Source organism: Crotalus tigris, unplaced genomic scaffold (assembly GCF_016545835.1).
Source record: "Crotalus tigris isolate CLP2741 ecotype Arizona unplaced genomic scaffold, ASM1654583v1 scf7180000018715.8119751781:844558, whole genome shotgun sequence".
In the NCBI taxonomy this organism is placed as follows: Eukaryota; Metazoa; Chordata; class Lepidosauria; order Squamata; family Viperidae; genus Crotalus; species Crotalus tigris.
In genome coordinates, this window is record NW_024097163.1 from 317,143 (window position 1) to 344,858 (window position 27,716).

Here is a 27,716-nt window from a genome sequence, read left to right on the forward strand (position 1 = left end):
AGCCTGTGGGATCTAACCGGACGAAGGGAACTATGAGGTAGTAGGCGGTCTCGCAAATAGCCTGGCCCTGAGCCATATAGGGCTTTAAAGGTAATAACCAACACCTTGAATTGGACCCAGAGACCAATAGGCAACCAGTGCAGCTCACGGAGGATAGGTGTAACGTGGGTGTATCGAGGAGCACCCACTATCACTCGCGCGGCTGCATTCTGGAACAACTGTAGTCTCCGAATACTTTTCAAGGGTAGCCCCATGTAGAGCATGTTGCAATAGTCCAGACGTGAGGTGACAAGGGCATGAGTGACTGTAAGGAGAGCCTCCCAGTCCAGGTAGGGTCGCAACTCGTGCAACAGACGAACTTGTGCAAAAGTCCTCCCAGCCACAGCTGTCAAATGATGTTCCAAATTCAGCTGTGGATCAAGGAGTTGTGAACCCGCTCCGAAGGGGGTATATTTTCCCCCGCTAGAGTCAACACTGGACAGTCGACGTGATCCTTGGGAGGCAACATCCAAAGCCACTCGGTCTTGTCAGGATTGAGCCTGAGTCTGTTAACCCCCATCCAAACCCTCACGGCTTCAAGGCAACAGCCCATCACATCAGCCGCTTCACTGAGAGAGCTCGGGGAGGAGATATATAGCTGGGTATCATCAGCATACTGATGAAACCTCACCCCGTGCTATCTGATGATCTCACCTAGCGGCTTCATGTAAATGTTAAATAGGAGGGGGGAGAGGACCGACCCCTCCGGCATGCTGCATTCAAGGGGCCTCGGGGTTGACCTCTGCCCTCCCACCAATACCAATTGCGACCGGCCAGAGAGGTAGGAGGAGAACCACCGTAAAACGGTGCCTCCCACTCCCACCCCTTCAAGTTGTCGCAAAAGGATACCATGATCAATGGTATCAAAAGTCGCTGAGAGGTCAAGTAGCACCAAGACAAAGGAATAACCCCTGTCTCAGGCCCACCAGAGATCATCCATCAGCGCGACCAAAGCAGTTTCTGTGCTGAAGCCAGACCTGAAGCCAGATTGAAAAGGGTCTATATAATCCGCTTCATCCAGAGACCGTCAGAGCTGGAGTGCCACCACTCTCTCTACAACCTTCCCCAAAAAGGGGAGATTGGAGACTGGACGGAAATTATTTAAGTCAGCTGGGTCCAGGGTAGGCTTCTTGTGAAGGGGCTTCACAACCGCCTCCTTCAAGGATTGCAGGAAAGACCCCTCCCTCAAGAAAGTGTTGATCAACACCTGGAGCCAGCCTCGTGTCACCTCCTTGGCAGCCGAGACCAACCAGGAAGGACACGGGTCCAATAAACAAGTGGAGGCGCTCATCGCTCCCACCGCTCTGTCAATATCCTCAGCGGTCACAGACTCAAATTCATCCCATAAAACTGGGCTAAGACCTGCCCCAGTCATCTCAGAAGACCCTGCCCAATCGGAGTCTAGGTCTGTCCGAATCTGAGCAATTTTGTCTGATAGGAACTGCACAAATTCCTCCGCCCTACCCTGTAAGGGCTCCCCAGCTTCCCGAACGTTAAGTAGGGAAGGGCGGCGGGGCGAGATTCTGCAGACGCAATAAGTGCAGAAAAATGTGAACATTTTGCCGCTCGTATCTCCACTAAATAAGTCCTAATATAGGCTCTTAAAAGTGAAATGAATTTTGGGGACAAATTCTTGTATGCTCTTAAGGCTATATATCAACAAAAATCTGCACAAATTATAATTAATGGGGGATTAACAGAAGCATTTAAAATTGAAAAGAGTACAAGACAGGGATGTCCCTTATCCCCATTGTTATTTGTTTTAACAATGGAGATTTTAGTTATTAAAATTCGTGAGTCACCCAGAATAAAGGGAATAAAAATAAATAAGAATGATTATAGGTTGAGAACTTTTGCTGATGATCTGGTTGTGACATCTCAACCGACAGATTTGGTTAGGGATTTGGTTGAAATTTTAATTCAGTATGGGAAGGTTTCTGGTTTTAAGGTAAATAATAATACTAAAATATTATTGAAATATATGTCTATGAAGGAAAAGGATATTTTGGTTAAATTAACAGGTTTTGAAATAGTGAAAAAGGTTAAATATCTAGGAGTATATATTACAGTTTCTAATGTTAAATTGTATAAAAATAACTATGAGACATTATGGGTAAAAGTGCAAAAGGATTTAAAGGACTGGAAAAAACTACAATTATCTTTGTTGGGGAGAATTTCGGCAGTTAAAATGAATATACTTCCAAAGTTTCTTTTTTTGTTTCAGATGATACCTATTTTGAAAAAAGATGTTAATTTGGAGGAATGGCAGAAGGGGATTAATAAATTCATTTGGACAGGGAAAAAGCCAAGAGTTAAATTCAAAATTATACAAGACACACGGGAGAGAGGAGGACTTAAAGCGCCTAATTTAAAATTGTATTATGATGTGGTGGCTTTAACACTGATTAGTGATTGGCTCAATTTAACAAATAAAAATATCCTTTCTCTTGAGGGATGGGATTTATTGTATGGATGGCACGCGTATTTGATTTATGATAAAAAAATTGATCAGGTTTTTAAAACCCACATTTTGAGAAGTGCCTTGTTGCGTGTCTAGAAGTAATATTATTATAGGTTAAATTATAAAATTCCAATTTGGGGGATTCCTGGACACGTGATAGAGGGAGTATCTAGGGGAGTAAATTTGGATAAGACTTCTTATAAGAAACTACTTAGTTTGGTTGGGCAGCATTGGCAATTAAAGCCTTTAACTGAGTTGAAGCAAGAAAACATTGTATATTCTTGGTTTTATTATAACCAATTGTTAGTGAGGTGGAGTTTAGATCAAAAGGTTGGTATTACTTTAGAGGATGTGAATTTGGTAAAACAGATTAAAGATCAAAGTTGAGCTCATATAAAGAGAATTTATAATGCTTTAATAGAATTGGATTCTGAAACAGAGTTAAAGATTGTATTGTTAAATGGGCACAAAATATTCAAGAGCCAATTTTATTGGATACATGGGAGACAATTTGGGTTAGAAATGTAAAATTTACTCAAGCGCAAAATTTAAGGGAAAATTTTTATAAAATGTTTTATAGATGGCATTTGGATCCCCAAAAGTTGTCCCGCATGTATCCGAATTTACAGCCCAAATGTTGGAGATGTGGAAATTTAGATGCAACTTATTTTCACATTTGGTGGACTTGTAGAAATATTAAAGTTTTTTGGATTAAGATTTGGTGGAATATTCAAAAGGTTTTTAAGAGAAAGATAAAGTTTACTCCACAATTATTTTTGTTGGGTATTATTGTAGATTTTGATGTTAAAGAAATTAGTTTGATGTTGAATCTTATTACAGCTGCAAGATTATTGGTGAGAAAAAGAAAAACTCACTGCCTACTTTGGAAGAACGGATACTTAAGGTATCTAATTTAGCAGAAATGGCGAAAATCTCCGCCTACTTGAAGGATCAATCACAAGAAAAATACATTATGGTTTGGAGAAGATGGATTGATTATATTCAAAAGAAATATGAAACTGATAAGTATTATCTTGCATATGTGTAGATGTTAGATAATTATTAATAGTTTTAATTATATTTTTATTTTTGTTTTAATTTGTTAATATTTGTTTTGAAAAGGAGTTAAAGTGTGTTATGGTTTGTTTGATAGTATAGTTGGTTTATGTTAGATAGATTATGTTTGTTTATTTGTTACCCTATAATCAGCTCTGGGAAGTGGAGGAGGGGGGGAAGGGATGGGAGGGGTTTATATTGTAAAATTTTATAAAACTTATAATAATAAAAAAACAGATCTGCAAGCAACTAGAAGCAAACAAAGTTATAACCAGTAGCCAGCATGAGTTTGTTAAAAACAGATCATGCCAATCCAATCTTATTTCATTCTTTGATAAAGTGACCAAGCTAGTAGACCAGCGAAATGCTGTGGACATAGTATACTTAGATTTCAGTAACACATTTAATAAAGTAGACCACAACTTACTCCTTGGTAAGCTAGAAAAAGGTGGAATAGACAACATCACCACCAGATGGATCTGTAGTTGGCTGACAAACCATACTCTACGAGTAGCCCTCAATGGCACTATATCCACATGGAGAGAAGTAAGCAGTGGGGTACCAAAAGGTTCCGTCTTAGGCCAAGTACTCTTCAATATCTACATAAATGACTTAGAATTGAAATCATCAAATTTGCAGATGACACCAAACTGGCAGGAGTAGCCAACACTCCAGAAGACAAACTCAAGGTCCAAAAAGATCTAAACAAACTTGAACAATGGGTCCTATCCAACAAAATGAGTTTCAATGTGGAGAAAAGCAAAGTTTTACATTTAGGCAGGAAAAATCAAAGGTACAAGTACAGATTGGGTGAGACCTGGCTTAAAGGGAGAGGGACCTTTGAGTCCTAGTGGACAAACACTTGAATATGAGCCAGCACTGTGCAGCAGCAGCAAAAAGCTAATATAATCCTGGATTATATAAACAGAGGCATAGAATTAACATCATCGAAGCATTAGTATCACTTTATAAAACTCTAGTGAGACCACACCTGGAATACTGCAACCAATTTTGGTCACCATACTACAAAAAAGATATTGAGGCTTTGGAAAAAGTTCAGAGAAGAGCAATTGAGGTGATCAAAGGCCTGGAGACTAAAACATATGAAGAAGGGCTGCAGGACTTAGATCTGGATAGTCTAAAGAAAAGAAGAAATAAGGGTGACATGATAGCAGTATTCCAGTATTTGAGTGGCTGCCACAAAGAAGAGTGGGTCAATTTATTCTCCAAAGCACCAGAGGGCAGGACAAGAAACAATGGTTGGAAACTAATCAAAGAGATAAACAACCTGGTATTAAGGAGAAGGTTCGTAACAGTGAGGGCAACTAACCAGTGGAACAGCTTGCCTTCAAAAATCATGGGTGCTCCATCACTGGAGTTTTTTAAGAAGAGACTAGACAGTCACTTATCTGAAATGGTATAGGTTCTCCAGCTTGAGTAGGGGGCTGGACTAGGAGACCTCCACAGTCCCTTCCAGCACTATTCTACTGCATTCTATTCTAGCTATGAATCTGCTTCATGTCACAGTTGATCTTACAGCTCCCAAAATTTAATGTAATTCTCCTTTGTGAATTATTCAGCCATTTTGATTCTTAAAATCTTCCTATTGGACAAGGTTAGAGCTGCAGATCCAATCTGGGTCGGTCACCTGCACCAGAGATTTAGTCTTCCGAGCTTTATGCTCAACTCATCAACTGAACCATCCTCAAGGAACTTGTCTCAAACCAGGATTTGTGCTTTGGGCTATTCTGTGTGCAGTATTTACGTGGTATCTGGTTGAGCTTTTTAGTTGTTGACTGGGGTGTTGATGGTTGTTTATTAAGGTTTTTTTGTATAGATTTTATTGATTTTTGTAGGGTTAGGGTTAAGGTTAGGGTTAGGGTTAGGATTATGGTTGGGGTTTTTTAAAATAACATTCTTAATATTTAGCAAACACCATATTATCTGGGTTCATGTATTTTAAAAACAATAAGTAAGAGTTAATTTCTATATTATCATAATTAATATGTTAGTTAATCGCTCATTATATATTCAGTGTTACATAGTACATATCATGTTCCTTTCTCTCTAACTTGCTTTTTTAGTCATTGGTAAAAATTGTCCCCTGAGTCTTCTTTCTCTTTTATCTTTAATGTCAATCTGTCCATTTCTGCACAATCTAAAATTTTCTTAATTAGTTCTTCTTCTTGGTAAGTTTTCATTTTTCCAATATTGGGCAAATATAATTCTTGCTGCAGTGAATACATGTAAAATTAAATATATACAATCTTTCTTGTAGTTTTCTCCTATTATGCCTAACAGAAACAGTTCTGACTTGAAATTTATGTTTTTTAGTCATTTTTTCCAACCATATGTGTATTTTTGACCAAAATCTTTTAGCTTTAGGGCATGTCCACCAGATACGATAATAAGTACCTGGTTTTTGTTTACATTTCCAACATTTGTTTGATGTATTTTTAAACATTTTCACTAATCTCATCGGTGTTAGATGCCATCTGTAAAACATTTAAGCCACCACTTTCATTAATTTAGCATTTCTTTCCCATAATCTTTGCCAGTTTTCTAATTCTACATTATGTCCAAAGTTCTTTGCCCATGTTATCATTGCCTCTTTTACTTGTTCCTCTTCCATCTTTAAGTTTAACAAATATTTCTAGAGTTTCTTAATCAATTTTCATCTGTTTTTAGCAGTATCTGATCAATTTCTGTCTGTTCTTTATAAAATCCCGTTGTTTTAGTATCTTTTTCATATTTTGTTTGAATTTGCAAGTATGGCCACTGTTATGTCCTGGGCCTGCTGAGTGACTCAGCAGGTTCAGGAAGCTGCAGAGAAGCCCGGGCAGACCACGTGGATGCCCGGGACCAGACAGGCTGTCTCCAGCCTATTGCTCATGCGCAAGGCGGGAGAATCTGTTGTATTGATTGGCTGACACTATCCCTGCAAAGGGGTATAAAAGGAATCCGCGCCATTTTGTATTGGTTCTGTTGTGATCTGAATAAAGAGAAGACTGTTGTTACTCCTGCCTCGTCTCAATGCCTTTTCACTGAAAACAGAACAGCCACCATGATAGATCAATACCTTGTTCTTGTAAATCTTATTTGTCTTTCAATTTCCCTTCATTGTCCAAAATATCTTTATAGATCACAACTTTCTCGTAATTGATTAAATTTGGGTAAGCAAATGCTTCCATTGTTGAAAGCCATCCAGGTATTTTAATATGGATGTTCACTTTTATTTTTTCCCATTGTAGAAGAAGTGCATTTCTTATAAAGTGGTTTTGAAAGTATCTATGTATTTTGTTCGTCCCATATCACAGAAAGGCATGCCATCCAAGTTGTAGGTCATGCCCCTCTAGGTATAAAAGTTTTTATCTCTAAGCATTATTTTAGCCATGTTTATATAGTTGCTTGGTAGTATAGCGCCCAGTCCAGCAGTCCAAGTCTTCCACTTTCTTTCGCTGCTTGTAACATTTTCAGTCTAATTCTAGCTTTTTTTCCTTGCCACATAAATTTCAGTATTGTTGTATTTAGTTCATCAAAAAAGGTTTTTTCTCAGTCTTATAAGTATCATTTGAAATAAAAAGAGTATTTTGGTAAGATATTCATTTTCACTGTTGCTATTCTCCCCAGCATTGAAAGTTGTAAGTTTTTCCACTTTTCCAGATCCAATGTTATTTATTTTAACAATCTTACATAGTTGTCTTCTTTTATTGTTGCACATTTTGCTGTTAAATAAATTCCCAAATATTTAACTTTTTGGAATATTTGAAAATTTTTTTGCTAGTTGGTTTTTTTGTTTTTCTGTTAAGTTTTTAGTTAGCACTTTAGTCTTTTCTCTGTTTATTTTCAACCGTGCCACTTCTCCAAATCCTTTTATTTTCTCCATAAGTTTAACGCTTGTTTCAAGCAGTTCTTCTAATATAAAAACCAAGTCAACTGCAAATGCTTGTAGTTTGTATTTTTCATCTTTTTATCTCCAATCCTTTAATTTCTATAACTTGCCTGATATTTCTATTCAATACTTTCAGTGGATATAGTGGACATCCCTATCTTGTGCCTTTTTTAATGTCAAAGTTTTCTATAAAATCTCCATTTACAATTATTTTAACTGTTTATGATAAACTGTTTTGATTACGTTTGTAAAATTTTCTTCAAAATCCATTTCCTCTAGTTGCTGGAACATAAATTGCCAAGTTTATGTTGTCAAACGCTTTCTGTGCATCTAGAAATATTAAAGCCATCTGTTTCCCTGGATGAATTTCATAGTACTCTAAAACATCTAGGATCATTCTTAAGTTATTTTTTATCTGTCTTTTAGGTAGAAAGCCATTTTGATCTGTATGTATAAATTCAGTCAGAAATTTCTTCAGTCTTTCTGCTATTATTGAAGCAAAAATTTTATAGTCTATGTTGTGTCCTGAGCCTGCAAAGGCAGGCTCGGGAGGTTGCAATGGTCCCGGGCAGTTGCAAGCTGCCCGGGACCAAACTGGCTGGCCCCAGTGCTTGCACGCATGCGCGAGGCACGCCGTGCGCAAGGCTTGCATGCCTCAGAGTTGTAACGGGGCTACAGAACAACAATAAAGAGGGTCCTGAAACTACGAAATGCTTCGTGGCTTATTGCCATTAGCTGAGGACTCAACAGTCTACATTTAATAATCATATTGGTCTATAGTTTTTTATTTGTGTCAAGTCAGAATCTACTTTAAGGTAATGTTATTTGGTATTTTAGCTTCCAAAAGTATTTCATTACACAGTTCTTTCAATATTGTGCTTAGTAATGATTTGTAGAGCTCCGCAGGTAACCCATCTGGGCCCGGGGTCTTATCATTTTTTTTGCATTTTTATGGCCTCTGTTATCTCCATCATTGATATTTTCCCATTTAATATGTTTTGAATATTCTCTGGAATTTTGGTAAATTTGCTTTTTTAAGGTACTGCTGTATTTTTTCTTTTGAAGTTTCCTCTGCATTGTAAAGTATTTTGTAAAAGTCTTTAATAATTTTTTTAATTGTCTCATTTTGAAACTGTAATTCACCTTTTGGGTCTTGTGACTTGTTTATCAGTTTTTTCTCTTTTTCTTTTTTCAGTCTATATGCTAACCATCTCCCCGGTTTATTGGCATTTTCAAAAAAAGTTCAGTTTAGCTCATTTAATAATGAGCCATTACTTCCGCCTCTACTAAGTTTAGTTTATATTTTATTATCTCCATTTGCTTTTTAAATATTTTCTTTTGTAGGTCAATTTGTAATTCTAATTTTCTAAATTCTTCTTTCAACTTTAACTGTTGTTTTCTTTCTTTATTCTTTTTAGCAGTATAGTTATAGCCAATCCTCTGAAATATGCTTCAGCTGTGTCCCACATATTTTGAAGTGACATGTCTTCTTTCTTATTTATTTTAAAAAAGAAGTCCATTTCCTTTGTCGCTAGTTGTATAAATTCTTTTTCTTTCAATATAGATTTGTTCAAGGACCATCTTAATTTTTCCTTGGCTGCTCTCCAAGTCATCTTTATTGGATTGTGATCTGCCCAGATATTAGTTTCTATTTCTATTTCTTGTATCTTGTGCTGAGTTCTGAGGATGTCCATATCATATCAATTCTAGACCATGACTTATGTCTATTTGAATAAAATGTATATTGCAGTTTTTTGGATTTTTTCTCTTTCCATATGTCTTGAATACAGAGTTCTTCTGACATTTTAAAAAATGCTTTAGGTAATATATTTCTTCCTTTCTTCCCTTGTTTAGTGCTTTTATAGTCCAAAGTTCCATTTGTTATTGCATTGAAGTCTCCTATTATACAGAGATTTTGATAGTCCAATTTTAATATTTTTATATAGTTTTTGGTAAAATTGTTCTTGTTTATCATTTGGTGCATATATTGCTACCATCAGTATCTGGTTTTGGTCCATCATTATTTCCACCATTAATATTCTTCCCTCTTCATCCGCATAAATTTGTTTAGGGTTCATTGTTTATTTAATATATAGGGCTATTCATCTTTTCTTTTGTTGTGCTAATGCAAAATGGAGTTTACCAATTTTCGATTGTTCTAACAATTTATGGCATTGTCTCTTAATATGTGTTTCTTGGAGGCAAATTATATCTATTTTTAATTTTTGTTGTGTAAAAACTTTTTTCCTTTTTGAGGGGGAATTCAGTCCGTTTATATTCATTGACAGGATCCCACTTTCCTTCTTCGTCTCTTTCAATTATATCTAGGTCTTAATCTTCTAGTCGATCTTATCTGTCTGTGTTCTCTTGGTCTTGCCCCTTCCTCTGTATATGTATTTTTAATTTCTCCTTCCTCTCTTGATTTAGCTGCTTCTTCTATGGCTGTCTCTGCCTGCTTCTTTGTTTCTCTCTTTGTACCAAATTCAAATATTAGAGGTAATAGTAGTAATAATAATAATAAAAAAGAACAAAAGGGAAAAAAGGAAAAAGTATACTGTCAAAATTGTAATACAAAGTGTTCTGCTAGTAGAATTTTCTTGTTATTCACTCTGTCTCAAAACAGCTTGTAAAAATTCCAGGTCAAGCTGTATTTGTAATCCAGGGAAGTCAGATGACTTTAAAACAACTTTTATTTTTAATTGTAATCTATCCTGTAAAGAAAGCCAACCCAAAAAGATTCTTCTCTTTTCCAACCACAATCTCCAGGACTATAGATTCCAACGACATTAAAAAGTTTAAACTGTAAGCTGTGTCTGGGCATCTAGCCAAGTTCTGAAGCTCCAGACTTAATAGTTAGATAAGGTTAAAAATACAAGTCTAAATGTAGTTCTTAGTTTTGCCACTAGGTGTCATTAGATGTCCATTCCAGCCAAACTTTAAAAAGTTTACAAAGTTATAATCCAATGGTTTCCAAACAAAAAATAGAAAAAAATATATAAATGTAAAAGCTTCCCAAAATATCCTTCTTCTGTCTCTACAAGATGTTTTATAGATGGCATTTCCCATCCACAAGGTGGGAGAAGCTCTCCCTTCCCCAATTGCAGCCCACTCTTGTCGGTTGTCTCTCATTTCTCTGGTTTGAAGTCCCCTTGCTTTCAATTCTTGAAATGCTTCCATCATGAAACACATTGCTTGATTCATGAGGGCATCTGCACAGACAGGCTCTTCATTGTTATCATCAAGCGCCTCTAGCTCTCTCCTCCATCCGTGTTGGCAACTGCCTTGGATCAGGGTGACTCCCTTTGTCCTCCTCTCCCAGTCTTCCTTCTTCCCCATGCCAATGGACCACCTCAGTTTAGAGGAGTCCCCCAGCCTAGCAGCTTTCTCCATCTCTTCAATGGGTTTTTTGTGGGGTAGAGTTTTGACATCGTCCTCCCCCCCAGCACTCTGCTTCTTCTTGATTGCTGCCTTGATGAGACATCTCTTGCGCAGTCCCCACGGTAGGGTAGGTGCCTCTCCGGGTTGACCATTTTGCAGATTCCATCTAATGTAAGGACTGCCTCAGCTATTCCCCAGGAAAGCACAACTTGTTCTGTCCCAGCCTAATTGAGTCCTTGATATGCTCACAAGGAGAAACCCCTCTTGCAAGAAACAGGCAGGACTGCAAGAAAAAAAAACCCTTTTATTCTCATAGACCTGAGTCAATGTCCAAGGCAAACAAATAGTCCACAGAATCTTGATCCTCAACACGAACGGTTGCCTTCAGCAACCAGCACCTCCCACAACTTCCCTTTTATAATTCAGCCAAGGCGTGGCTTCCTAATGCCTTCTTTGCCTTTGGAGCCATTCCATTGCATTCCTCTGTCCTACTCGATTCTCTTGCCTGTGCATTTGTGCATCCGGGATTTGTCCCAGCTGTTCTTCATCACTGTCCAACTCAGGCTCCCAGCACAGCTGTGTCTCACCCTGAGTGCAAGTAGAGGGGCCAGGCTCCTTGTCCAACTGTAAGTCTTGGAGTTCCTGAGAACCTTCCTCTGACCCTAATGTCACCCCAGGCTCCCTCATCATCATCTGATTCCTCAGACTCAGCTGCCGAATCCATTGGCTGGTGAGGAATCACAACACAACTCATAAAACAAGCATTATTTCAAAGAGGATCTTTTACTGAGATAAAGTGATTGCAGAGGAAAAGAGGCAGATTCTGAAGTTCCCGTGCAAAGCATTAAGTTAAAAGTCCCGTTTCTTCAGCCCCACCTCAATGCCCCAGTCCATCAGGAGCCAATCCACTGGCATGAAGATGTTATGAGAACTTCTGGCCAAAATAGTGATAACAGGCCAGCTTCCCAGGCACCTGTAAAACCAGATGGCCCTGAAGGTATTTCCCCCTCCTTAATTCTCATGCAAATACATCAAAGCAAAAGCAGCAACAAAGGTTAGAATACAGGAACATCCTCAATCCACACTCATAAATACTCCCCCTCCCTTTTCTTATGGCAGCATTCCAGAGTTGACAATATGAAACCATTGTACTCCATTTTTTTAATAAAATATCCAACGATCATAGCAAGCATAGTTAATGGCACAGGATACAATCTGTGGAGGTGCCAGAACCCTTCTTTCTATGGGCAGGGGGCTTCTTGTTCTTTTTTTGGTTCTGCTGTTCTTCTGGGGGGGAGGAAGCTTGGGGTTGCTGATATGTATTTCCTTTGCTTTGTTCCTTGCTCTATCATCTTTGATGTTTCTCTATTGGGATGAGAATGGAATGTGCCTCCGGCCATCTGCCTTATCTCTGGGCACAGAAGAAGAGGTGCAGAGACCTAACAGCTTTGGAAGCAGTGTCTTATCACTCCATTCCCACAGCATTTTCACACCTGTGGATTGACCTATTTGAACCATCTGGATGGACAGTTGGGGTGGGGTTATCATTGACTCTTTTGACTATTGATTCGCAAGGGAAACCCTCAGATCCTGCCTTCTATTGCTGCTGTCAACACTTTCCAATAAAAGTTCCTTTTGAAATGATATCCATTTCAAGAGTTCTGCTTTCTTGGGAGGACTGATTGAGGCAGGTCCCTACATTAGGCAGGATCTGCAAAGTGGTCAACCCAGAGGGAGAACCCCTATCATGGGGACCGTGCAAAAGATGTTGATCCATGGCAGTGAGAAAGGAGAAGGCAACCTCTGCGGGGAAGCTCCCCTCAAGGCTGGGCTGAATGGTAGCAGCTTAGATTCCTCCAGTTCGTCTGATGAAGCAGTGACCAGAGAAAGTTAGGAGAAGCCGAGATGGTCAATTGGCATTGGAAAGAAGAAAGAATGGGAGGTAAAAGCCAGGAAGGTGACCCTTAAGTGTGGTAGCCACCAACCGGGATGGAAGCGGGAGATGGAGAGGTCACTCAACCTCAGCGAGGAGCACAATGAGAGACCAGCCTGATCTGACCGCTTCCTCAAACAAGCCATCAACCTCGATAGTGCCAGGGATGGCAGAGGAGGAATGCTGGGAGAGCGAGTTGGCGAACCTGGTCCCTCCATCAGTGCATCAGAGGCTATGAAGACCATGGCTGTGGCAGCCACCCCAGGTGTTGAGCCAGATGAAAGGGAACCCACCAGCCCAGTCAAAAGATCCCACTCTTGGGACTTCCAGTGGCGCTGTGCTGGCGCTGGCGGTTACTTTGTAGCCGTCCTCCTGAGAAAGTGTTAGAACCGCTGAGAACAGCAGGCATCAGCTGTTCCACGGTTTAAAACCTCCTTCCTGGGCAAAGGGAAGAAGGGGAGTATCACCCTGAATAGTGGTAGAGCCTCTGAAATTCCCAAAAGAATCTTTTTTAGGGGGTGAAAAGAGTGCTCCCACGGAGTTCAGGGTGTCTCCGCTTCTCAGCTGTCTTTGTCTCTCGCTGTTGGGGACAAAGCAAGATGCCGCTCCCACCTCCGCGACCAAAGAGAACTGGTGAGTTATTTAAAAAGCGGACAGAGCTGAACAGAGGATTTTATTTTTTGATTTTATTTGGACTTTAATTTTAAAGATTTATTTTTATTTTTTTATTTTTCTTTTGTTGAGAGGGAAAGTAAAATGGCGATTGGAAGTTTTCTCTTTTTTTAAGGGAACGGAATGGACTTGGTTACTTAATTACTTCTTTTTTATAATGATTTTTTGAAGGAGGATTTTGGTTTTAGGAGGATTATTTTCCCTCTTTGTTTAATTTTTTTTTACTTTTCTAAGGGATTTTTTCTTTGTATTTTTTAAGAAGGAGGAAAGAAGAAATAATTTTTTTTTTAAAAAAAAAGATGGCTTCAAAGCGCCAAGCAACTTCTACAGTACCTAAGGTGGCTTCTTCTCCGGCAATATTACCAGCACAACAACCTAAAGCCACACCACCATCTTCTCCTTTGCAACCAATAACGGTAAAAGACTTGCAAGATATAATGGGAAATGTTATATCTCAAATTAGAGGTTAAGTGAAAGAGCTTTTAGTGGAGAATAATAGTATTTTGAGGCAAGATATAGTTTTGGCTTTAAAAGGACTTGCTTCTGTGGTTGAAAAATTGGACTCTCGTGTTGAAGAAGTTGCAGATAAAGTGGAGGTGTTGGAGGAAAAATTTGAAGGAATGGAAAATAAGATGGAAAATTCACAAGATGAGATTGTTGTTTCAATATAGAGAGGTGGAATTTGCTTTAAGAATTAGGGGTCTGAGAGAGAATATGCAACAAGACTTGAGAGAGATGGTAGTAAATGATTTCGCTGTGATCCTGGACAGAGAAAAAGAGGAAATATCCAGAGAAATTGAAAAAATATTCAGAGTCAATTCTTGGGTTGCAAAGCAAAGAAATCTGCCAAGAGATGTGGTAATTTACTTTGGGAAAAGATCTCTGCGTAATGAAATTATACAAGCTTTTTATAATAAGAGGTTTCAGATTGCTGCACAAGATGTTATAATTTTAAAGGAGATCCCATCTAAAATTTTAAGAAGAAGAAAAGAGTTTGCTTTTTTAGCAGATGAACGTAAAAAGAGGCAGATGCCATTTAGATAGGATATTCCGATTGGAATAGTGGTGAGTCATGCGGGGACACGTTATAGACTTAATACTGTTTCTAAAGCAAAGGAGTTTTATACTTCGGTCCTGGGAGCACGCTCATCACCACCTATAATGTTTAAAGCTTTGGACGGGAAGGAGGTAGAACAGCAGTCTGAAGAAGCTGTATTGATGAAAGCTGGAAAACCACAGGCTGAGTGGTTTCAACAAGCTGAGATGAAAGAGCAGAGAATGACTCGAGCTGCACATAAACGTAAGGAAAAGGAACAACAGAAGAAAGAGGTTAAAGAAGTCTCACAAGAATTTGTTTCTGAGCCTGTGGGAGGAGCAAGACCTAAGAGATCTTTGGTGCAATCCTCAATGACAGATCTTCAAGCAGTCTTCTCTAGGCTATTGGATGATGGAGATGGTAAAGTTTCTGACATGGAATGTTAATGGCCTTAATTCCCCTCAGAAGAGAAAGAAAATATTTCATTATCTGAAGCAACATAATAATGACATTATTTGTTTGCAGGAAACGCATATTATCACTAAGGATTAAAAATATTTAGCTAATGCTCGATTGGGATCTCATTTTGTATCCTTTGCTCTTGGGAAAAAAGGAGGTGTAGTTATCTATGTTTATCAGTTGTTTAGTAGATTCTGATCCTCAAGGGAGATATGTAATGATTGAAGTGGGATTGTATGGCAAGAAAATACTTATAGTAGGTTTGTATGCACCAAATCAACAACAGGAACAATTTTATAGGTTGCTACATCAAAAATTGACTTTATTGGATTATAGATCTGTTATATTAATGGGAGATTGGAATGGAGTTTTAGACACATATAGAGATAAAAAAGGATTTTCCACTTCTTTTAAACAGGCCAAATTACCTAAGGCCTTTTTTGATTTGAAAGAGGACTGGGAGTTGCGAGATTATTGGTGAGAACATAATATGGAAGAGAGAGACTTCACCTTTTTTTCGGATAAACATCAATCTTTTTCAAGAATTGACTTTTTTTTTATTACAACAGACTTATATTTTAGGGTAAAGAATGCAAAGATATTTCCAAGGACATTGACAGATCACAGCCCAGTGTGGATGGAACTGGCTACTGAAAAAGAGGAGAGGAGATCTTGGAGGTTGAATGAAAATTTATTTAGACAAGAAATGAATGTTCAGAAACTTAAAGAGTATTTAAAGGAATATTTTGTTTTAAATATGCATAAGGGAACTTCAATGGCAATGGTGTGGGATGCAAGTAAAGCTTATATGCGTGGGGTTTTGATACAAATGAATAAGGCTTATAGACAGAAACAGGTGCAAAAATGTAAGGAGTTGGAAGATGAGATTAAATTAAAAGAAAAAGTTTTAATTTTGAATCCTACAGATGAGAATGTTAAGGAATCTATAAAATTGCTTAAATCGCAATTTAATATGTTAATGGCGGATCAGACTGCAACCAATTTACTTTATATGAAATATAATACATTTTGTAATGCTAATAAGCCAGGGAGATGGCTGGCTTATCAATTGCGAAAGAAACAGAAGTTGAGAATTATAGATAAAATAAATCATAATGGTAAATTGGTATATCAGAAGGAATTGATCAAGAAATCCTTTTTAGATTATTATACAAAATTATATATGGGTAGGAAAGTACAGGCTCTAGATATAGATAAATATTTACAAGATGCTCATTTTCCTAAGTTAACAGAAGATCAGAAACAAGAAATTAATGGATTGGTTACTATAGAGGAAATTGTTACAGCAATTAAACAATTAAAAGTAGGTAAAGCACCGGGTACTGATGGATTGACATCAATTCATTATAAGACTTTGATAGATGAGATGATAGAACCTTTAAGGGAACTTTTTAATAATATATTACAGGGATTAGAGACCCCCCTGTCTTGGGGTAGAGCTTTTATATCCTTGATCCCCAAAGAGGATCAAGATCTTACTCTACCCAAAAATTATAGACCTATATCTCTTTTGAATGTAGATTATAAGATTTTTTTGAAAATTTTAGCTAATAGACTTATGACTGTGTTGAATCAACTAATACATATGGATCAAACTGGTTTTATAACTGGAAGATATATGAAAAATAATGTTAGACAAATTATTAACTTAATAGAATATTTGGATAAGAACAACCAGATTTCTGCAGGATTGATATTTTTAGATGCTGGAAAAGCTTTTGATCAGTTAAATTGGCAATTTATGTTAAGATTGGTTGAGGAAATGAATTTTGGAGATAAAATTTTACAGGCTCTTTGAGCCATTTATCAAAAACAAACGGCACAACTTATAGTTAATGGAGGTTTATCAGAGGTATTTCCAATTGAAAAGGGGACTAGACAGGGTTGGTCTAGTCCCAACATAAAAGGAATAGAAATCAATAAAAATGATTATAAATTAAGGGCCTTTGCAGATGATCTGGTTGGTCTCAACCAACTTATTCTGTAATGGAGTTGTTACAATTGATAAATCAGTGTGGACAAGTTTCAGGTTTCAAGATTAATAATAATAAGACTAAAATATTGTCAAAAAACATGACCAACTTGGATAAGGAGATCTTAGTTAGACTGACAGGTTTTGAGGTTGTTAATAAGGTAAAATATTTGGGGGTTATCTTATCTGCTTCCAATGCAAAACTGTATAAAAATAATTATCAAAGGCTGTGGTTTAAAATACAAAAGGATTTAGAGAATTGGAAAAAGCTGCAATTGTCTCTATTGGGGAGAATAGCAGCGATTAAAATGAATGTCTTGCCAAAGTTTCTTTTTCTATTTCAAATGATACCTATTTTAAAGAAAGAAACAAATCTAGATGAATGGCAGAAAGGTATCAATAAATTTATCTGGGCAGGGAAGAAACCAAGAGTAAAACTTAAAATTATACAAGATATACGAGAGAGAGGTGGACTCAAGGTACCGAATTTGAAATTGTATTATGATGCTGTGGTTTTAACATTAATTAGTGATTGGGTTAATTTAACAAATGTAGATATACTCCTTTTGGAGGGGTGGGATTTATTATATGGATGGCATGCCTATTTAATTTATAATAAAAAAGTTGACAGGGTTTTTAAGTATCATATTTTAAGAACTTCTTTACTTCGGGTTTGGAAGAAATATTATAGAATTGATTCAAGAATTCCATTATGGGCTATTCCATGGCATGCAATAGAAGGAATAAGGAAAGGAGTTAAGATGGATAGTATTTCTTATATACAATTACTTAAGTGGGATGGTAAAAATTGGCAATTAAAATCCATAGATGAATTAGCACAAGAAAATATTAGTTATTCATGGTTTCAGTACAGACAATTATTGGAAAGGTGGAAGATAGATTATAAAGTGGGTTTGCTTAGAGAGGATGAGAACTTGCTAAAACAAATTAGAGATCAAAGCCGAACCCACATAAAAAGAATTTATGGTGTATTAGTGGAATTGGATTCAGAAGCAGAATTAGTTAAAGATTGTATGATTAAATGGGCTCAAAATTTTGATGAACCAATTTTATTAGATACATGGGAGACTATTTGGGTGTGGAATGTTAAATTTACACAAGCACAAAATTTACGGGAAAATTTTTATAAAATGTTTTATAGATGGCACCTTGATCCACAAAAAGTGTCTCGTATGTACTCAAATTTGCAGCCTAAATGTTGGAGATGTGGTTGCTTGGATGCAACGTATTATCATATCTGGTGGTCATGTAAAAGCATAAAAGCCTTTTGGATCAAGATATGGTGGAATATTCAAAGAATTTTCAAAAGAAGGATAAAATTTACCCCACAATTGTTTTTGTTGGGTATTGTTTCTGATTGTGATGACAAAGAGATTATTTTAATGTTAAACTTAATTACAGCGGCAAGGTTGTTAATAGGGCAATATTGGAAGAAGGAATTTTTGCCTACTTTGCAGGAATGGTTTCTTAAAGTTTCTTACTTAGCTGAAATGGCAAAAATTTTGGCTTTTTTGAAAGATCAATCGCAAGAGAAGTACCTCTTGGGGTGGAAAAGATGGATAAATTTTATACAATATAAGTATGTTATAAGAAAATATCATTTAGCTTTTGAATAATTTATATTTAAAGTTTAAGATATTATTTAGAAGTGTAGAATAGTTTTTTTTTCTTCTTCTTTTTCTCTTTCTGCTTTTTATATATAATGGAGTTAAAGTATTTAATAATTTGTTTACTGAATGTAATTATATTTGTTTGAGGTTTATTTGGGTTTAAAAGTTTTTTCTTTTAAGTTCTAGTTAACCCTCTATTCAGCTCTGGGAAGAATGGGGGAGGGTTTTGGGGTGGGTTGGGAGGGATTGGGAAAGGGGTTTTTATTGTAAAATTGTAAAAATGTATAATAATAATAATAATAAAAAGGTCCCACTCTTAGGAGATAAATATGACAGGACACCTCAGCAGCTGGGATTCTTCCTGGCCCATGTCCTGAGTTACATGGAGGAATACGGTCAAGACATTCTCAGCGACAACGGATGGGTGAGAGTGGTGACCATGGCCCTGGAGGGAGCTGCAGCCTGCTGGATGGTGTCCCTGCATAACACCAATACCCCCGAGCTCCAGAACTTCAACCAATTAATGGCTGCCCTGAGGAAGAGGTTCGAGAACCCTTAGCTGACCGGAAGGCCAGAGAATGCATTAAAATAGTGAGGCAAGGTTGTCACCTGGTGGCTGAGTATACGGAGGAGTTTAGAGACATGGCATGCCATCTCAATTGGCCAGAGGAAGTTCTAGTGCAGTGGTTCTCAACCTTCCTAATGCCACGACCCTTTAATACAGTTCCTCATGTTGTGGTGACCCCAACCATAAAATTATTTTCGTTGCTACTTCATAACTGTAATTTTGCTACTGTTATGAATCGTAATGTAAATATCTGATATGCAGGATCAGACTCTAGAGTAGACTCCAGAAGATAGAACCATCCACTAAAAGGAATTCCACAACTACAGGTAGTCCTCAACTTACGACCACGACTGAGCCCAACATTTCTGTTGCTAAGCAAGGCAGTTGTTAAGTGAGTTGCACCCATTTTACGACCTTTCTTGCTGCACTTGTTAAGTGAATCACTGCAGTTATTAAGTTAGGAACACAGTTGTTAAATGAATATGGCTTCCCCATTGACTTTGCTTGTTAAAAGATTGCTAAAAATAATCACATGACCCTGGGACACTGCAACCGTCATAAATACAGGCCAGTTGCCAAGCATCCACATTTTGATCACATGACCAATTGAAGAAAAAGTAGCAAGAGAATGGAAGAAAGGAAAAGGCTTATAAATAAAAAATCACAACTCCTGTAACATTTTGTGGATGAAGTGAGGGGTTACGTGACTACTTTTTCATGGAAGTTTCCCAAAACAGAAGAATACGACTTTACAGCTGTCCCAGATTCCAGCGATTTCATTCCCTCCTTCCAACATTTTCACCTTCCACTAAGCGTACTTGATTCTCATCTAAATGTTTTTTGACAAGTCCCTCTCTCAATGCATCTCCTTTTTCCTAACAATTTCTGGCAGTGGAGTATACACTTTCCCAATTGGAGCTTCGCCTTTGGATCCTGACCAGGCAGGAGGCAGAATAAAAGGAAGCCGTTTAAAGGTGGGAGGAGGGAAAATCCCGAGGAATTCCCAATTCACGACAAAAAAGGCAAAGGGAAGTTTGCAATTTGGGCTGGCAGGCTGGCTTGCTGGCTTTCTTGCCCACGCCAACTCCCTTCTCTTTGCTTGCAGCCAGGCGATTCCGAGTTTAAGCGCAGCTCCTAGCAACCCCGAGGAAAATCCCATGAATGGGGTTGGGGAGACTCAATTAAGGTGCTTGTAACCCCCCCACGCAAGGGCAGAGACCAACCCCACAAATGGCCATCCTGGCTCATGCCTGCACAAAGCAGCAACTCAAGATCTAGACTGGGGGGGGGGGTTCAACAGAAAAGAGGCGAGAGAGTGAACAACACCTTGGATGCACCAGCCTGTCTTCTGCTGCCCACAGCAGCCCCCCTCCCTCGCAAGCCACTATTCATTTTTAGCAGCTGCAGATCCGATTTTGCCAACCAAAAATAAAAATACCTGGGGATTGGGGGGGGGGCGCAAGGGAGAGAAAGAGAGAGGTACCAAGTCTGCACCTTGCTTTAAGAATGTGCTTTCCAGTGTTTTTTTAAAAAAAGCTAAGATTTAAAAAATATAATCTAAAAGCGCTATTTAAAAAAGCAATTGCACTGAATGCATCAAGGCGAGCTGGCAGAAAGAAAAGATGATCGCCGGCGCTTTTATTCACAGACACCAGACTTTTTTTCCCTAGATCATAAAATGTCCATTCCTCCCTCCAAAAGGGAGGGAATCAAAATACAAAAGGAACCCACCCCCACGGCAAAGCCCTCCAGCGTGCTGATTCCACAGCTAACAACCCTTCCTTCCCTCCCTCCTTCCTCCTCCTGCCTCACCCCCCCAACTCCCCACCAGTCCGTCTCCCCTCTTCCACCGAAGCGTGAGCGACTGCATGCAAGCATGATCTGGAGCAGCTCTGCCGGCTTCACAGATTCCCCGGGAAGATACGTCACGGATGCCAATGTCCGGACTGTGGCTTCTGATTGGTAAAAAGGCTGGGAGAAGGTGGGCTGAGTCGTTGGCACTTGCTAGCTCTACCTGAGAGGCGGGGAGTTGCTCCTTTGATGCTTTAAGTCTTAACATTCTCTGTGTTGTTTTTAATCCTCCTGGAGATGGATAGAGGAGCAGTTTCTCGGTTCCTAAGACCATCGGAAATATATGTTTTTCGATGGTCTTAGGCAACCCCTGTGAAAGGATCATTCGACCCACAAAGGGGTCGCGATCCACAGGTTGAGAACTGCTGTCCTAGTGAGTCATTTCAAAGATGGGCTGAACCTGTACCACACGTGCATCACCGAGGGAGACCCGGACCGCCTCCACAACTGATGTATCCTAGTTGACCAAGCCTGAAGTCAGTGATGCCTGGGACAAACCTGGAGATGCTTCCCCCAGAGTGAAAATGAGAAGTGATAACCCCCCCCCACTGCAGCACCATGTTCAACAGCTTGCTTCAACTGCAGTAAGGAGGGACATCAGGCTGCAGAATGCCGTTCGAAAACTCCTGTGCACAATCCTGACTGATCCGGTGGAGGGAAGCCTGAAAAGACTCCACAATGACCCAGGGAGACCGCCATGAAAAGGGTTGAGGTTGTCGAGGTCCAGTCCCCTGGGATCCTGGGGGAAGGAACTCTGGCCCCGACTGGAAAACCACCCAACTCTCTTGACAGTGACTCTGAAGACAAACCCCTGGTAAGTGGACCCATCACGCCCCTCACCAGAACCATAGAACTGTTAAGTCCAGGGATGATGAGAAAGGTGACCCTGAAGGTCCTACTGGATTAAGATTGCACTCGTTGCCTAATAAGACCAACCTTGGTGGGGAACCTAGGGATTCCAGTGAGGAGGCTGAAGAAGTCAATATTGTTGGCCAGTTAGATGGGTCCATCTCAGGAGGGATCCCAGCCACCCTTACCATGCAGCCAATCCATCTTACAATGGAGGATCACACAGAGACTTTTACATTTATAGTGACCCCTGGCATGGAGTTGGGAATTACATGGTATAGTGACCCCTGGCCCCTAATATTGGGAATTACATGTTGAGGAAGGAACCCAAGGGTGGACTGGAGGACAAGAGAGTTGAGGTTTCCAAAAGAGAGGCCCACCGTACGGGGGTGTGAGACTGCAGAACAAAGAGGAAACGAGCCCCGGAAGTGGTAGCAACTGTGAAAGATCAGGAGTTGGAATCTGTGCCCAAGGAATACCGGGATCTAGTTGAGGTGTTCAGCAAAGAGCAGTCTGACGAGCTACCTTCCCATTGCCCCACTTACTGTGCCATTGAGATCCTACCATGAGCCAAACTACCTAAGCCCCAAATATACTCAATGACTCCCTGGGAGCTAGAAGAGTTACAGAAATTTATAGAGAAAATTTGGCGCAAGGTTTCATACAGGCAGCAAGACCAAAAACGGCAGCCCTGGTTTTGTTCTGAGCAAAAAAAGACAGATCTCTTTGCCTCTGCATGGACTATAGGTCTTTAAACGCAGTGTGCAAAAACAATATCTATCCCCTGCCACTAATGAAGGAAATGTTGGCCCATCTAGCAAAGCGGAAAATATTCTCGAATTTAGACCTACAAGAGGCATATCACTGGGTTAGGATTAAGGAAGGAGATGAGTGGAAGACAACATTTAACTGCTCCATGGAGTGCTTCCAATTTAGGGTGCTCCCGTTTGGACTGCAGGGCATGCCAGCAGTGTTCATGTAACTAATCAATGAGGTCCTCCAGGAGCACCTATACAAGGGGGTTCTTGTGTATTTGAATGACATCTTAATTTTCACTGAAACAAAGGAGTAGCTCATCAAATTAGTCAAGGCGGTGCTAAATAAACTGTGGGCCGCCCGACTCTAAACCAAGCTGTCAAAGTGTGAGTTTCATAAGGAAAAGATTGACTCTTTGGAATATCGCATATCTCATAAGACTGAAATTCATACAACTCTGTCATGACTCAAAGGTAGCTGGACATTTTGGGTTCATAAAGACACTTCACCTCATGAAGAGGCAATTTTGGTGGCCGTCCATTAAGAAGACAATGAAAGCTATGTGGCTAGCTGCCCCATTTCTGTAGCTGCAAAACGAAGGTGGTAGCAAACCCGTCAACACCTTGGTGAGAGATTTCTGTGAGTTTTATCATAGATCTACCAGAGAGTGCAGGGAATACGATCATTTGGGTGGTGACAGACCTATTCTCCAAACAGGTGCACCAAGATTCCCACCGGCCAAGACTCTAGCAAAGCTGTTTGTACAGCATATCTACCAACTGCATGCAGCTCCGCAACGCACAATTCCAGACGGGGGTGCAGAGTTCTGGAGAGCCTTTTTGGACCTTCTGAGAACTGCCCAGGGCCTGTCATCTAATCATCATCCACAAACAAATGGTGGGACAGAATGTTCAAACTCAGTATTTGAACAATATTTAATCTGCTTTATTAATTATCAACAAGACAGTTGGACCGACCTACTTCCTTTTGCGGAAGTGGCTTATAACAAGGCTGTTCGCTCCAGCACGGGTTACACCCCATTCCAGATCACAACAGGACAAAGTTTCAACCCAACACCTGAATTGCTAGTCAACGAATCCACCATCCCCTCCCTGAAGGAATGGATTAAATAACTCCAAAATATGTGGCTGGTAATGAGAAAGGCATTAGATGAGGCTAGGGAAGCTTACAAAGTGCAGGCAGATAAGAAGTGGATAAAACCTAAGCTGTTTAAAGTCGGGGAGAAAGTATACTTGTCAACAAAGTATTTAAAATCTCTATAGCCATAGAAGAAATTAGGGCCAAAATTCGTGGGGCCATTCCCCATTAAAAGGGTTATCAACCCAGTAACCGTAGAATTGGAACTCCCAAAAATGTTAAGACAGGTTAAACCAGTATTTCATTGTAGCCTATTAAAACGTGAACTAAACTCACCTTTAAGGCCAACCAACTTATTATGGTGGAGGGGGAACAGCATTTTGAAGTCAAGGAGATCCTGGATTTTAGGAAACACCATGAATCAATACAATACTTAATAGCTTGAAAAGATCTCCCATCTTCCCAGAATGGGTGGGTTCAGAAACAACATGTCAGGGCTCCTAAGTTGTTAAAAAAATGTCATGCTCAGTATTCTGATAAACCTGACTAAACTATATGTACTTTTCTCTCCCTGTTATCATTTTATTTCTCTCCAGGTAGATCTCTCATTTTTTTAAGGGGAACGGCATGTCAGAACCCTGTCTTTCTATGGGCAGGGGGCTTCTTGTTCTTTTTTGGGTTCTGCCATCTTCTGGGGGAAGGGGGAAGCTTGGGGTTGCTGACATGTATTTCCTTTGCTTTGTTCCTTGCCCTATCCTCTTTGATGTTTCTCTATCGGGGTGAGAATGGAATGTGCGTCCGGCCATTTGCCTTATCTCCAGGCATGGAAGAAGAGACCTAACAGCCTTGGAAGCGGTGCCTTATCACTCCATTTCCAGTGTTTTCATACCTGGAGATTGGCCTATTTGAACCGTCTGGATGGACAGTTGGGGTGGGGTTATCATTGACTCTTTTGACTATTGATTCATGTGGGAAACCCTCAGATCCTGCCTTCTATTGCTGCTGTCAATACCTTCCAATAAAAGTTCCTTTTAAAATGATGTCCATTTCAAGAGTTCTGCTTTCTTGGGAGGACTGATTGAGACAGGTCCTTACAGGAGGATTCTGCATCCTGTACCTTGATTTTCAGAAAAATAAATGACAGTTTTCAAGTCGGCATGGTTGTATTTGCAAAGTGGATTTTGGGGAGACAGAGGGCTGCGAGAAATTAAAGAGTTATTTTAATATTTATAATTTCATTTTTTTAAAGGGATCAACATGCAAAAAATAAATAATCAATACACATTAAGAGTGTAGCCAAAGTATTGGCTTTTTGTTTTGCTTTTTTGCACAACTAACTTGTTCATTTACATTTTGCCTTTAGAACCATAGGCTATAAAAAGAAATATGTGAAAATTCCACATGGCTATATATGGGTAGAAGGCGATCATCATGGGCACAGCTTTGACAGCAATGCTTTTGGTCCGGTAAGAACAGAATTATTGTACAAAACACTATGTTCATGTCATAAAATATATAATATTTTATTACAGTATAAAATATAGACAATAAGAGTGTACCATTTAAGCTTCTTTATGAGCATTAAGAAAGATTGCTAGGAGGAGCTTCTCCCATCAGAGAGTTGAGGAAACTTTTAATGACTGATATTTAAAAGGCAAGGAAAAGCCTTCTTTGATCTGAGTGTGACTCATAACTTCCTCTTCCAAAAGAACATTTGGAATAGCCATAGTTTCTCTTGTATTTGGCAAAGCTACTGACTCTACTTTCTTCCATTCTGCTATAATTAGAGCCTTAGGATACTGTGTATTCCTATTATGATTTGACATTTATTTAGTGCCAACTGTGGACTAGGGGATAAATAAGATACAGAAAAGCCAAGCGGTTTTTATAAAGCATATTAGACAACAATGTCTGGAACAGAGGTAAGAGAGTGACTGTTAAATGAAGATGAAAGCACTGAATGCTGTAGAAGAAAAATATATGATTTTCTTAGAAGAGAAGTGGATCTTCAAAATTTATTTCCAACCATCTGTTGAGTTGAAAAAATAATGACAAAAAGTGAAATGAACATTAGAGAGAGGTAATGATATTGGGAGGGAAACAAGAAAGAAAGGGAGAACAACATTTGAGGGGAAGTAAAGGGCAAAAGGTAACTTAACAAGGGTGGAAAGAAACAAAGTGTCCCTAAAGGGCTTTGGACAAATATTACTACTTTCTAAGTTACATGTAATCCTCATGCTAATCTTCAAGAGCATCATGGCTTTTTGTAATCATTTACACCAGGGTCCCCAGTCCCGGGCCGTGGCCCACTACTAGGCCTTAAGCCATTTGGAACCAGGCTGTAGAAGTAATGGGCAAACACACTTGTGTGTTCACGCATCCCCACTTGCATGAGCAGCAGGCTAGTGCAAGCACATGTGCTCCATTTGCTCGTGCCAAACCATCTCCTCTTCCCCTCCCCCCTCGCCAGTCTGCAAACTGGAAAGGTTGGAGAACTCTGATTTACACCATTTGGCTATTCTTTGTTTTCAACAATTTTTTTTGTCCTTATCAGCAATATAAAGACGTCCTCAAATCACAGGTAAATTATATGTGGCAAAAAATTCAAATATACTGGTCTATAAGAGATAGTTACTATGTTTTGAAGACTTCACCTTCTGCCAAGAAGCTTATTTAATACAGATAAAATCAGACATAGTTACTCATAAAGATTAAGATGCGATCAAATTGAAATTCATGTCTAAAAGCAGGATGTGGATTTTTTGTAGATTGAATAAGTTTGCCTCTAGGTGCAGAAATGAAAGCAGTGTGGGGGGAGAGAGAGGGGGGTAAGTAGGGCAAGAGAGAGAGAGAGAGATTTAAAAGATTGTTGTTGTTGTTGTTAATTGCGAAGTCGTGTCCGACCCATCGCGACCCCATGGACAATGTTCCTCCAGGTCTTCCTGTCCTCTACCATCTTCTGGGTCCATTTAAGTTCACACCTACTGCTCCAGTGACTCCATCCAGCCATCTCATTCTCTGTCGTCCCCTTCTTCTATTGCCCTCCATCTTTCCCAGCATTAGGCCCTTCTCCAGTGAGTTCTTCCTTCTCATCAGGTGGCCAAAGTATTTGAGTTTCAACTTCAGGATCTAGCCTTCTAAAGAGCAGTCAGGGTTGATCTCCTCTAGGACTGACCGGTTTGAACACCTTGCAGTCCAAGGGACTCACAGGAGTCTTCTCCAGCACCATAGTTCAAAGGCCTCAATTCTTTGGCGCTCAGCCTTTCTTATGGTCCAACTTTCACAGCCATACATTGCAACTGGGAAAACCATGGCCTGGACTATACGCACTTTTGTTGGCAGGGTGATGTCTCTGCTTTTTAGTATGCTGTCTAGATTTGCCATAGCTTTCCTCCCCAGGAGCAAGCGTCTTTTAATTTCTTGGCTGCAGTCCCCATCTGAGGTGATCTTGGAGCCCAGAAAAATAAAATCTGTCACTACCTCCATTTCTTCCCCATCTATTTGCCAGGAATTGAGAGGGCCGGATGCCATGATTTTGGTTTTCTTAATGTTGAGTTTCAAGCCAACTTTTGCACTCTCCTTCTTCACCCGCATCAAGAGGCTCTTTAGTTCCTCTTCACTTTCTGCCATTAGAGTGGTATCATCTGCATATCTTAGGTTGTTGATATTTCTCCCGGCAATCTTAATTCCAACTTTTGATTCATCTAGCCCTGCCTTTCTCATGATGTGCTCTGCGTATAAGTTAAATAGGCAGGGCGACAGTATACAGCCTTGCCGGACTCCTTTTCCAATTTTGAACCAATCAGTGGTTCCGTGTCCAGTTCTCACTGTTGCTTCTTGACCCGCATATAGGTTTCTCAAGAGACAAATGAGATGGTCTGGTACTCCCATCTCTTTAAGAACTTGCCACAATTTGTTGTGATCCACACAATCAAAGGCTTTTGCATAGTCAATGAAGCAGAAGTAGATGTTTTTCTGGAACTCCCTAGCTTTCTCCATGATCCAGCGTATGTTGGCAATTTGATCTCTAGTTCCTCTGCCTCT

The 27,716-nt window shown here is 39.4% G+C and overlaps 1 protein-coding gene across 2 annotated transcripts in view; it reads left to right on the plus strand.

Moving 5' to 3' along the window:
- The window catches only part of LOC120313585 (mitochondrial inner membrane protease subunit 2-like), a 337,631-nt gene that overhangs the window by 97,733 nt on the left and 212,182 nt on the right, over nt 1-27,716 (plus strand). For both annotated transcript variants that reach the window (XR_005558183.1, XM_039355643.1), the window contains exon 2: nt 25,036-25,138. Coding sequence is in view for 1 of the 2 variants with exons in the window: in XM_039355643.1 (XP_039211577.1) it covers nt 25,036-25,138 (103 nt within the window). In the remaining variant the exon portion in view is untranslated. The remainder of the gene's footprint in view (nt 1-25,035; nt 25,139-27,716) is intronic.